The sequence below is a fragment of the Acartia tonsa genome, chromosome 5 (genome assembly GCF_053477335.1).
Source record: "Acartia tonsa isolate MP-2025a chromosome 5, ASM5347733v1, whole genome shotgun sequence".
Classification (NCBI taxonomy): domain Eukaryota; kingdom Metazoa; phylum Arthropoda; class Copepoda; order Calanoida; family Acartiidae; genus Acartia; species Acartia tonsa.
In genome coordinates this window covers 21887707-21899980 of record NC_137264.1, presented here as the reverse complement: position 1 = coordinate 21899980, position 12274 = coordinate 21887707, and the positions used below count along the sequence as shown (strand labels likewise).

Genomic DNA, 12274 nt, shown 5'->3' with positions numbered 1-12274 from the left:
AGCTGAAACCCTATAATATAAAGGTGTAAGGTATTTTGTCTAAAGCTAAACATCTTGGCAATGTTGGTCTAATTTAGTTGAATTTTTGAGGTAAAAGCATTATAAATATCTTATAAAATATTGGGTAGTAAAACTAAATATGAAAACATCTATTCTTTATATTTTTTACCTGAATATTATATAATGTATGTACGTCAAACTATATAAAAAGCATTGTAAAATCTGAAAATAATAATATATTATATTACTGAATAAGAGGCTAAAAGTGAATATGTATCACTACAAATCTTTGTTAGTATCAATTGTTGACTTGGTACTTATTTTCTTTTCACTGATTTCTTTTTGTGTTAGGTTGACTTTGTGAACGTTCCTCATGTGTTTTGGCAAAACTGATTTACAACTAAATTCTTTGTTACATATAGCACACTGAAAACAAAAAGACGTGTTACTTATATTTACTTAAAAGAGAATTAAATACTTAGACTAATGTATTTCAAAAAGTAAGTTATTATTTTCATTAATTGAAAAAGAATTATCACCTTAACAGCATCGCTTTTTTCATGAACCATCCTAATGTGTTTGTTCAGAGCACTACCAGATAAAAATTTCTTATCACAGAGATTGCATGACACATTCCTTTAAAAACAGATGACAACATAACCATGAGTAAACCAGACAAAGAGAAATATTGATACTTAATTGTTATAAGAATCTTTTTAAAATGTTTCAAATTGATAAAAAGAATTAAGTATGCGAAAAGAGGGGGGGGGGGGGGGAAGATTTGTGGTTGCTATTAAAATATCTCATTAACAAATCTTTTTACTGTGGTACTCTCTTAGTTTTAGAGATAATTTAGTAAAACCTTTTTTTTAATAAAAAAAAAATCATAAATTAAAATTTTTTTAAGATTAAAAAGAGGTAGGTACCTTTCACCATGATGTGCAAGTAAATGAGGTTTTAAAGAAAAAACATTTTCTCCACATTTGTCACAAAATTCTCCTTTTTCTAAAAAAAAAAAAAATTTTAGATAAGGAATATGTTTTACTTAATCTTAATCTTTGTATTTAAAATAAACTTGTTTTGCCATTTGTATATCTGTATGTCCTATAAGAACAAAAGCATTTTGTTTGATTCAAGTTAAAATTGGGAAATGATTTAAAACCTTTTTGATATGATCATACCTGAATGTTTTATGAAGTTGTGTCTTGTTAAACTTCGCTTATCCTAAGTAACATATTAAATGGATAGTTTCATGAAAGTAAAAGAAGAGCTTTAAAAAAAAATTTTGCTTTGAGGCTCGATTAGAGCTCTCCAAAGTGATTACAACATATTTTAAAACGTTAGAGATTATATAGGAAAGGTTGTGTTGTCTTTTCTGTGTTGCTTCATAAGACCTACACTCATAAGACCTAATATGACATAAGACCTACACTCAAGAGATCTAAAACCATAGTACGTATAATTTATTATAAAACAAATTAAGTATTGAGTACAACCACCCCTCCCCCCCCCCCCCCACACCCATCCGACTGAACTATATGACTCTGGACGCGGATCTCGGCCCCTTTGCCTGCTTAGCCGCAGCGCTCGGCCCCCTAGCCTATAACCTAACCTAAATTAGAGTTCTCTACCAGAGTCATAGTTTTATCAAAATTCCTCCATTCACATTAGGTCTTAAGAGAGTAAGTCTTATGTCACATTAGGTAGGTCTCATGTCATATTAGGTCTTATTAAGGTCTTATGTCTTATCAGCTCTTATGAGTGCAGGTCTTATGTAATATCAGCTCTTATGAGTGCAGGTCTTATGTAATATTAGGTCCTATGAGTGTAGGTCTTATGTTACATTAGGTCTTATGAGTGTAGGTCTTATGTCACATTCAGTCTTATGAGTGTATGTCTTATATTAATTAGGTCCAATGAGTGTAGGCCTTGGGTGTAAGTCTTATGAAGCAACACCGTCTTGTCGTCATGCTGGTGCGATTTATTATACTTATTTTTAATTCAAATATTTTTTATAATTAAAGGGGGATTCATTAAATACAATTCTTACAACTTTTTTTTGATTAGAATTTAAACGTAAGAATTCTCAATTTTAGTAATAATTTTGAAAAAGTAACCTTTACCTTGAATTTGACTGAACAAGAAACACAATCATAAAACTTGTTGTGCTTAAATCTGTGACTAGTTAAGTTTTGCTTTATTTTAAAACTCTTGCCACAAATATCACAACAAAATTCTTTATTTTCTGAAGGAGCGCTATGCCAAATATTTTTGTGTTGACTTAAATAACGTTTTCTTGTAAAAGATTTATTACATATAACACATTCTAATTTTCCAGAAACCTAAATAACAATATTAATTTATAATAAGCAAATCAATTGGAATATAAAATCCGCATCATTTAAATTAGTAGGTTGTAATATTGACAGGGTAAAGGTAATTGAAAAGTAAATAGTCATGTGTCCTTAAAAAACGAAACTTTTAAGAACTTCTAGACCGCCAGCTAGAATTTGGTTAGAAAAAAGGTACCTTCTTTTCGATGCACATATGCTCATTAATGTTTCTCACGTATCTTCTACACAGCCTTCAAAACAAAGACCTTTAGTGCTTAATTTATCATTTTGTGGCTGACGATAAGGTAGGTCGATTATGGATTTTTTATTAAGCTCAAATACTATTTAAAAAGTCTCCATATTAATTTGACCAAAGATTCAGATCATTCTATACTGGTAATGAAGATCATAAAATTTGAGGAACCTAAATAAATTCCATGGGTAAAAACTAAAGACTATACTAAAGATTTTAATTGTGCCAAGATAAAAGTTTCAGGTATAATTCTTTTAAGTATTGGTCTTCTCTACGAATCAAAATTTAGAAGAAATCAGTATGTTTAGACTTACTTGCATTTATCCATATGTGATGTTTGTTGATGTAACTTTCTTAAAAACTGTAACATTTCACCTCCACATTCTAAACAAATAAGACCATTAAATTCTAAACGTAGTCATTTGTGTCCATCAGTCGCAGCAGTGAAAAAAAAGCTTCACTGAAAATAAAGGATGATTTATTCTATAAATTTTGGCGTTCATTTAAATTAACTATTTTTGTAATCTAAAAAAATTTAAAACTGGGAAAAAACTAACCTAACTTAGTTAGCAAGAAAACACATAAAAGAAGAATTTCTTTTTTTGTAAGTCCATCTGTTTAGCTCTTTTTGCAATTTATATAATATTATTATATTTTAGAGTTTCGCTACTGTTAGATGTTTTATCCATGACGATTGAATTCTAACCTGAACAGATGACTACATTAAAATGAGATTTTATATGATTTTCCATTTTAGTTCTGATGACAGTGCTTAGGCATATTCCACACTGCTTAACAATTTCACCCCCATCCTTTGTCATTCCAATTATGAAATATTCATAATTTTCATTTTCTAACGCTGACAATATCTCTTCTTGCTTAAACTTGTGGACTCTCTAAAAAGGCATGAAAATTTTCTTTTTAAATAGTATACTAATAACATTTATTGTACGCATTGAGTTCAAGAAAAATTATGGAATTAAATTGCAAAAATAAATTACCTTTATACCTTTTAGATGCATAATTAAAGCTTCTGATTTTCTTTGGTTTGATAGTTCTTCTTTAAATTTTTCATTTTTAATTCCAGATTTAAATTTAATGGCCCCTTTCTGAACTACATTCTGTTTAGGTTTCATTCCAACATTAATACATTTGTTGTATCTGCAGAGTTTACAGTTGATCCTACTATTAAGGGTTATCTTACAATTATTGCTACTATCTTTGCAACTGAAACAAAATAAATTTATTACCTAATGAAACAGGAGCAGTAAAATAGTTGAAAAACTTATCGGTTACAATTACCATCCTATAAAAATGTATAAACACACAAACCACATGGGAAACAGGTGAAATGAAATATTGATTTTAAATAAATCTAAAAGTTAAATAAGACCATTTTCAAGTACGTATGTATATTAAAAGAAACTGAATGAAAAAAAATTATGTTATTTTAAATACCTATGTTAAGATAAGAATTTAAACTTCAGGACAAATAGGAATTCTTATACCTCAATGTTTTCTGAAAATTTCTTTTGAAAAATATTTTGCAAGATGAGCAAATTAGGGCACCATAGTTGAAAATTTTGGCAGAACCTCCACATACTACACATTTTGATTTACTCTCATCTAAAATAAAAATAAAACAAATATTTTGAAATCTTTAGTAGGTAATTACCTATCGTGAACATTTTCACGAACAAGCTACTAGACTTTTTTGATAACTCAACCCAGAAGTGCTCCACTGATTAATATGTATCGTAAACTTAATTATAGCAAGGAATGTTTCCAATACCTGGCTTAAGTAACTTATTATTCATTGAATATATTACCTGACACTTTTGTCTCTTCTGTTATTGTGTAGTCATTGGTGGATTCGTTTAATTCTGAATATTTAAGTATATCTTCATCTTTCAATTCAAATTCAAAATTGTCTCCAATTTCCTTATCAACATTGTAATTATCTTCTTTAAACTTGCTTCCAGTATTTATCATTTCTTCATTTTTAACTACACTTTCTATAGAGCTATATTTTAAAAGTTCACTTCTATTTTCAAATGATCTTTTCAAGTCTGTTATAACTTGTTTACAATTCTGAACTGATTTGTAAGCATAATCAATGTAGCATATAAGATAAGTTTGTACTTTGAGCTTACATGATATGTCATAGGCATCTTTTACGTTTTTTTCTAATTCTTTAAACATGTCATCAAGAATTTGGATCTGTTGAGCCAACATTTTTAGGTAGGTTGTATCTCTGTAACAATGTAAAAGCCTGATTTTTTAATGCTATGAATTCAAATCCAATAAATATATTAAAATATCACATTGTAAAACTTTAGTGTAAATTTCTAATAAACATCAATAAAAATGCTATAAAAAGGATAAATTAACACAAACTCAGCTTTGATAGAAGAAAAAAAGAAGGAAGATGAAATAGGTTTTAAAGTAAATTTTTATTTTATGAAAAGATTGAAAATATGTGCTATCAAAAGGATAATTAACATTAATATAAAAATATATTCTATTCTTGAGTATTGGGTTTATTCTGAGATGTGAAAATTTTGTGAACATTTCTCATGTGCTTTGGCAGTACAGATTTTGTGCTGAATTGTTTGCCACAAATCTCACACTAAAATAAAAATATAATTTACAACTGTTGTATTTGCTCTTGTAACAAAATATAAATTATTTGCAAATAAAGGAGTTTAATAGAATAAAGCTGTTGACAATACTGTCTACCTAATCAATTTATATAAAAATTGTTGCCTAATTACTACTATGTAGGGCGAACTACAAATCCAAATTACACGGTTGTATATATTTTGCACAAGATTAATTAATTTTCCCGGCTGCAAAAAATATTTGATTTTTTTTACCCAATGGCTCTCGTTTAAGTATAACCAGCTTTCTGACAGTATTTATGATATAAATTTGTATTTCATTATGCTAGACATACTAAGTTAAGATAATTTTCAAGTAACATGAGATATATTTGTAATAATTCAATTTATTTTTATTTTTTCATTCCCACCATCCCCCCACACAAATATTTTTTATTTCCTTCCCACACCCTTTAGCAGAATATACTTGTACACCCCTAAAATTACACCAAACTTCATTAAAAGGTCAGGAAATAGTTTTTACCTTACATAAAGTACTCTTTTCATGAACTCTTTTATTGTGAGTGTAAAGAATTTTGTAATTTTGAAATCTCTTTCCACAAATCGTACAGTCAACATTCCTAGTATATTAATCATGTTATAAATAAAAATCAATACATTAATTTACATTATAAAGTGATCTTGGGTTTGGATAAAGTTAATAGACGTTTTGATTGAAGTGCTATAATTTCTAGTTACGTAAGTGTAATACATTTTTAAAAATACAAAAATGAAAATTTTTGAAATTTTTAACAGACGTATGGATTTTAAACTAAGCTAACGTCATTATTGGACGGAACCTTAATGACTATAACAAAGAAAAATAATTATGTCAAAAGACTTACTTATGCTTCAACCTTATGTGAGTTTTCAAATCAAATACATTTTCGCCACATGTTTCACAAAATTGTCTCTGGTCAACTGTTAACAACGATGATTATATCATTTCTTAATATAAATAAGAAATATTACCAAAAAACGATAATTTGTAGTTTCCGTAAAATTATGGTCTTAAAATCATGTCTAGTATTAAAGGGGACTATGCACAAACAAGAGCAAGTGATTTTTAGCACCTTCCAGCAACGAACCTGAACTTTGAAATTATGAGCATTTTTTCAATAAAATATAATCAAACGTTTTGTTGAGTTCAAACTGCTGTTTTAAAAGCTTTGATGAAAAATGTATATTTAGAAATATAGGTGGTAACTTGTAATATAGTAACAGTTTATTTAATGTACTTAAGCAATTTAGAGCAATTGATGATTTTTTACCGTGTTATTTTGTTTTGTCAAACAAAACATTTGATGATATTGGGCCAAAAAAGCTAAACATTTAAACCATGGTAAAACTAAATTTCATTAGTCGATATGACTATATTAAACACAAACCTAGTATATTCACTACAAAATACTATGGTTCAATGTGGAAGGTGCTTAAAATCACTTGCTCTCGTTCGTGCATAGTCCCCTTTAAGGGGACACTACTTTGAACAGGTAAACCCTAGGCTATGTTCTTATTGTAAAAATTCGAATTGTACAATAATCAACGTTCCTGAGTGTTCATTAAATTTATGCTTCAAAAGCAAAACCTTTTTCTAAATATTAGCAATTTGTCATTTTATGGAAATTGAAGTAATATACCAAACATATGTATATTGTTTATCTTTTAAAGAAAACATTTATATTGTATTTCTTATCATTAGATGACAAAAATTGTTCCTTGAATTTATCCGGACAAATATCACAGTCATAGGAAGAGTTATGTTTATATTTATGCGATTGTAGTAATTTTTCTCTGGTGAAATGCCTACAATTATAAAATGCATTACGGCTGAAGTGTGACCAAGAGTAGTTTATCCTATTATATAAAGTAGTTTTGTCTGTAGCTTAAGATCTCACTAACCACAGAACCGATTGGGTTCTTTACTTTAGAGAGCCTTCACATATGTCCCGGCGTGGCTATTTTTCTGCTCTTCTCTACCCTTTCAAATAAAAAAGCCTCTAGAGCCTAGGGGCGCAGCAGCTATTTGTTTAAGTAAATCAACACTTTTTTTTAGCCAGTTTAGGATAGATTGGTTTATTCAGGTTTATTTTGTCAAGTTAGGTTAGATTATCAAAGTAGTTTGAACCCCAACAGGGTTAAGGTGGAGTGATCCTGTGAGGGTTCAATTTCAATGCATTTATTTCCTGCCACAAATATCACAAACAAAATCACCGGTCACAGGATTGGCAGAGTGCATCAGTAACTCATGAGACCTCATATCATATAGTTTTTTAAATGGCTTTCCACAGGTTTTACATTGTAATCCAGATACCTTTGGGAAAAATAAATGTTGTATTTTTAAATCAGCAAAAAATTTTCTTAAATAAAGAAAGATAACTAGAAACCAGCAAATTGAATTAAAATAAAAGATTTCAGTAAAGAGATGTAGTGAATTATTTCAGATTTAACGAGTAATTTTGCTTAGTTTCTTTGATTAAACAAGTTTAATTTATTTTGCCTTTCGTCTATTGCAAGTTTTGGCATGTTCTTCAAGGTTTCTGCGGAATTTGTGACAAAATCTGGTAACAGGAATCAAATTTATCTTGTGAAAATTATCATTTATTGATATTATTAGTAACGCTCTCATCATTATTTGTAAATCAGTTTTAAATGGCACATGAAAAATGAAAAAATAAAGAGTACTAAAAACATTTTTCACTTTCTTGGAGAAAAAAAAAAACATAAAAGTGAATAAAATAAACTGTAGTAAACATATTTTCTGAGGTTAACAAAGCACATTTCAATATCTAACATGAAATGATAACAGTGTAATGTTACACAGTAATTAAAGACAAAAATTCAAGGGAAAAAACATTTATTTAGACAGAAAGTAAGTCAATCATCTGTGATCTAATGAGGTTGGTGTAATGAAATACCAAATCTGGACTCAGTACAAACCCTTACTATAGAGAAGTTGCGGATTAAGTAATCTTAATGAATTTGAAAACCTTCCTGCATTTTTGGTAATGAGTTATATCTCTATGGTGGGAATACTCAAAATGAAATAATTGCAGTCCGCAGTCTAAAAATATAACAGTTATTAACACTTATGAATGTACCTTAAAATTGAATAATAGAGTATCGTGCATTTTAGCCATCTTGTGTAAGTTAGCAAGCATTAGGAACCATAATATTAGAATATTAGTATACTAGCGGCTACACCCTTAGAGGCATTTTTCAATTGTAGTTTTAAAAGGGAACGGTTAAAAGAAAAAAAATTTCCTCTAGGGATTATTTCTCTTGGGAGGGTGGAGGAAGCCTACCCTAAAATAGAAATAACCCTTCCTAGGACATATGAGAAGCTACCCTGTAAAGTAGACACTTTTCGGTTCAGCGTGTTTAGTGAGATCTTTCTGTACACACAGACAGAAGACACGCAGAAAGATTAAAGGGATTCAAAAAATAATGAATATGATTTTCAAAGAACCCTGTGTTAGTAAAACTTTTAAATTGGTTAGTATAATTAAAGCCCATGAAAGCCCCCGCATAGTTAAAGATCCCCAAAAGGGCTTTGTTGAGAATAAGCCAATAGTAGATAGGAAAATATTCGTATAGTCCCTTTCATGGCAACGCCACTTAAGGGGCGTTTCGTCGTATTTTAACAGTAGCTTTTCTCCTATTTCTAGCCCCTGTAGGGCAATCAACCTGTTGTTGTTGTTGTTTTGGCTGCTCATAGTCAGTTTCCGGTCCGGGTAGTCATCAGTGGGGTGAGGGGGGGGGGGCGTGGGCTTATGGTGGGGGCTCTGGAGGGGGGCGTTGGAGGGGAGGAAGGCTGGTGAAACTTGGATGGGAGGAGAGGAAGGCAGCTACATGGGTGGGATTTTGCCAGAGGTCCATAGGAGTAAGATTTGTAGGATTATTTGGGCATGAAAAGAGGTGCTGGACTGTTTCTGGGGTAGGATTAACAGGACAGGATGGGCAGTTGGGGGTGAGAGAAGCGTTGATGGAATGGAGGTAGCTTTGGAGTTTAGGACAATAGTTGGATCTTAATTGGGAGAGGATGGTTCTGTAGTGCCTGGGGAGTTGGATTTCGGAGGGGTTGATGTCAGGGGGAGCTTGATTAAGGACAGGATTAGGGGGGTAAGAATTTATGGCTTGGGTGACAGCTGAGGTGTGGAGTCTGGAGATTGTGGATTTGTAGTTTGTGGGAAGGAGGGTGTTGTCGGGGGAAAGAAAAGGTTGGAGAGTAGGAAGGAACATGGATTGAAGGGTGGATTTTTTGGATCTAGGGCCAGGGGGGGTTGTGACGTTGTGGAAGGATGGGTGGGAGGGGCGGAGGGAGGAGGCCAGGTATTGGGAACAAAGAAGGGAAAGGTGGTTCCGTACTGGTAGGATTTTGGTTTCTTGGTGGAGGTGGCTGATGGGAGATTTTTTAGTGGAACCAGTACAGATGCGGAGGGCTTGGTTTTGGAGGACTTGGAGTTTGTCAATGTTATTTTTGGAGGTGTTAGGGAACCAAACAGGACAGGCATAGGTGGTGATGGGGCGGAGGAGGGTGTTGTAGGTGGTGAGGAGAGTCTCCTTCTGGTGGCCCCATTTGGTGCCAGCCAGACATTTGAGGATTCTAAGGCGGGAGGAAATTTTTGAGGAAATGGTGGAGACATGGGAACTGAAATTGAAAAAGGTGTCAAAGGTAACTCCAAGGATTTTAGGGGTTTTCTCAAGGGGAAGGGTGGAGCCGTTGATTTGGACTCAACCTAACATAACATAAAAGAACCTCTCAAAAGCTACTGTGATAATACGACGAATCGCCCCTTAAGGGGCGGTGCCACGAAAGGGACTATACACAAAGATTCTAACAACTAATAAATGTACCTGCACAGGGAACTAATTCAAAATGAGATTTCAGATGAGATTCGAGGGAAGGAATGCCTGTCCGTTGACAGATACCACATTGTTCCAATATTTTTCCATTCTTTTCTTTGCCAGTAATGAAATATTCATACTTGTCTGTGTCTAACGATGTTAGTACTTCTGCCATTGTAAATTTATGAGTTTTCTGTTAAAAGGGGTTTTGATTGACTTCAATATTTTCAAAACATATAAAAGTCCTTTAATTGGTTTGAATCCTACAATTATTTAATAATCTATATATAATATATATTCCTAAATAAAGTAACTGGTTGTAATAATCAATACTTCTAATTGATATTTAATAACGATCAAGTGCAGGTTTTATCTTATATAACGGTGGAATAGGCCTATTCATTTAAAGACAAGGAAACAGGAAAATAAGCATTCGAGATTTATCAAAACCCTTTCCTGTAAAATATCTAAGTAATTGATTAAAGCATCCGCTATAACATTATTAGAAGGTTTGTCTCCACAGTTATTATTTCTTTTAGTTACAACTCTTTTCTTCTTATTCAATTTAAGTTTTAATTCAGCTTTAATCATTTTTACTTCTTCTGATTTGTTTCCTTTATTGCAGCCAACTAATTCTGGGATCATGCCAACCTTTACGCATTTGTTGTAACGACACAATTGGCATTTGAGTTTGCCTTTAGCATTTGCTTTGCAACTTTTGTCTCCACTTCTGCAACTAAAAACCAAAAAAATACAAAGGGTAATTAGTTAGAAGTTTATAACAGGAAATTTATGAGAGTAATCAGAATATCTATAGGCAATATTATTAAGTTTATGACAGGAGTGTATATTCTGCATGAGATCCCCTGCTAAAGGAGAGGGGGGGGGGGTGTAAAAAATATGTTGGAGTGGGAAAAAATATATTGAGTACATTTTTTCATTTCTTGAGGAATAAAACCTGGGGGGGGGGGGGTTAAATATTTTGCAGCCGGAGAAAAAAATAATATTGTGCAGAAAATACACCCCAGATTAATATTGTGTATGTTTTTAAAACGAGTATTCTAAATACTAAATTAAATTTTCTTTACCTCATTTCAATATTGGTATTCCTCCTGAAGAATGCTTTACAAGTTTGACACGTGAGAGCACCATAATTAAATCCAATTGCAGGTTTGCCGCAGACTTTACATTTTTCTTTCAGTCCAGTGTCTAGAAAAAAAACAATAATTTTTTTTCATATTTTTTTTATGAACAAATTCTGATTAATTTTTTTGTCAATAGGTACTCACTACTCATTACCTATTCATACTAAAATATAAAACAAAAAAAGAAATGTATTGAGTTAAAAGAAAAAATAGGAAAGGAATAAGTCAATTAGGTATGATAGAGAAAATTAAGATTTGAGGGAGGGGGGAGTAGTTTGACAACGGTATGAATAAAATTTTTTAATATACTGTATACCTACTGATATTATACATGTGTTTTTATATGATGCATGTTAAAGCCAAGTAAGCATTGGATACAGGACAGACAAGCCAATAGATGTGATTTTTTACAGTAGCTCAGCTAATAATAATTTTTATAACCTTTACCTGTTTCTTCCTCTTTGTTGTCCAGTTCATAGCTCTCATCAAGATCATCATTTTCAAATTCAATACTCTCTTCAAAATCATTTTCCAGAAACTGATCCAAATCAAGTTTTACAAATCCTTTCTCATTTTTTGTCTTTAAATCTTCCAAGGCCAAATCATTGTGATTCAAATATTCGATGGTTTCAGTTTTAATATCAGTCAGGTCAGGTTTAACTTCCATGCACATATTATCTGTTTTATCTTCGTCTTTGTAGGATTTGTTTATATTGAGCAAAGATTCTGAATTACTCAGAGAAATTGTGTTTTGGTTTTCTTCCCCATTATTACTTTTTATTTGGTCTTTGTATGACTTATGTCGTTTTGAGTATCCTTGATGTGTCAAATAATCAATGATTGATTTTCTGCATTCTACAACAGAAACTTTGGCAACATTGATGTTAACTAATACTTCATCTGGTACTTGAATATTTGTTGCTATGGCAGAAACTTTTCCAATTTTAGATTCAACTGAATCAATTAGATCAGCAAGTACTTCCATTTCTGACTCCATATTCTAATACAGTATAGTAACATTAATTTTAAAAGCCT

The 12274-nt window shown here is 31.5% G+C and overlaps 2 protein-coding genes across 3 annotated transcripts; both read right to left on the bottom strand.

The window, feature by feature from the left end:
* Positions 1 to 221: 221 nt before the first annotated feature.
* On the bottom strand, positions 222 to 4821 carry LOC145319033 (uncharacterized). 2 transcript variants are annotated; one of them, XM_080160854.1, is made up of 11 exons: positions 4416 to 4821; positions 4095 to 4212; positions 3588 to 3813; positions 3293 to 3482; positions 2901 to 2970; positions 2530 to 2584; positions 2124 to 2342; positions 1182 to 1224; positions 927 to 1005; positions 540 to 636; positions 222 to 426 (listed from the first exon to the last, which is right to left on the bottom strand). In XM_080160854.1, the coding sequence occupies exons 1-11, from the start codon at positions 4819 to 4821 to the stop codon at positions 280 to 282; spliced, it is 1650 nt and encodes a 549-aa protein (XP_080016980.1). In that variant the 3' UTR covers positions 222 to 279. The 2 variants fall into 2 exon arrangements, with proteins under 2 accessions (XP_080016980.1, XP_080016981.1); XM_080160855.1 differs by lacking the exon at positions 3293 to 3482 and having other exon boundaries at positions 3596 to 3813.
* An 18-nt stretch (positions 4822 to 4839) lies between these two features.
* Positions 4840 to 12237, bottom strand: LOC145319032 (uncharacterized). The gene is made up of 12 exons (XM_080160853.1): positions 11687 to 12237; positions 11183 to 11303; positions 10555 to 10830; positions 10104 to 10291; positions 8244 to 8310; positions 7747 to 7810; positions 7435 to 7560; positions 6967 to 7054; positions 6801 to 6842; positions 6092 to 6170; positions 5731 to 5827; positions 4840 to 5215 (listed from the first exon to the last, which is right to left on the bottom strand). The coding sequence occupies exons 1-12, from the start codon at positions 12234 to 12236 to the stop codon at positions 5108 to 5110; spliced, it is 1806 nt and encodes a 601-aa protein (XP_080016979.1). The 5' UTR covers position 12237; the 3' UTR covers positions 4840 to 5107.
* Positions 12238 to 12274: the final 37 nt, after the last annotated feature.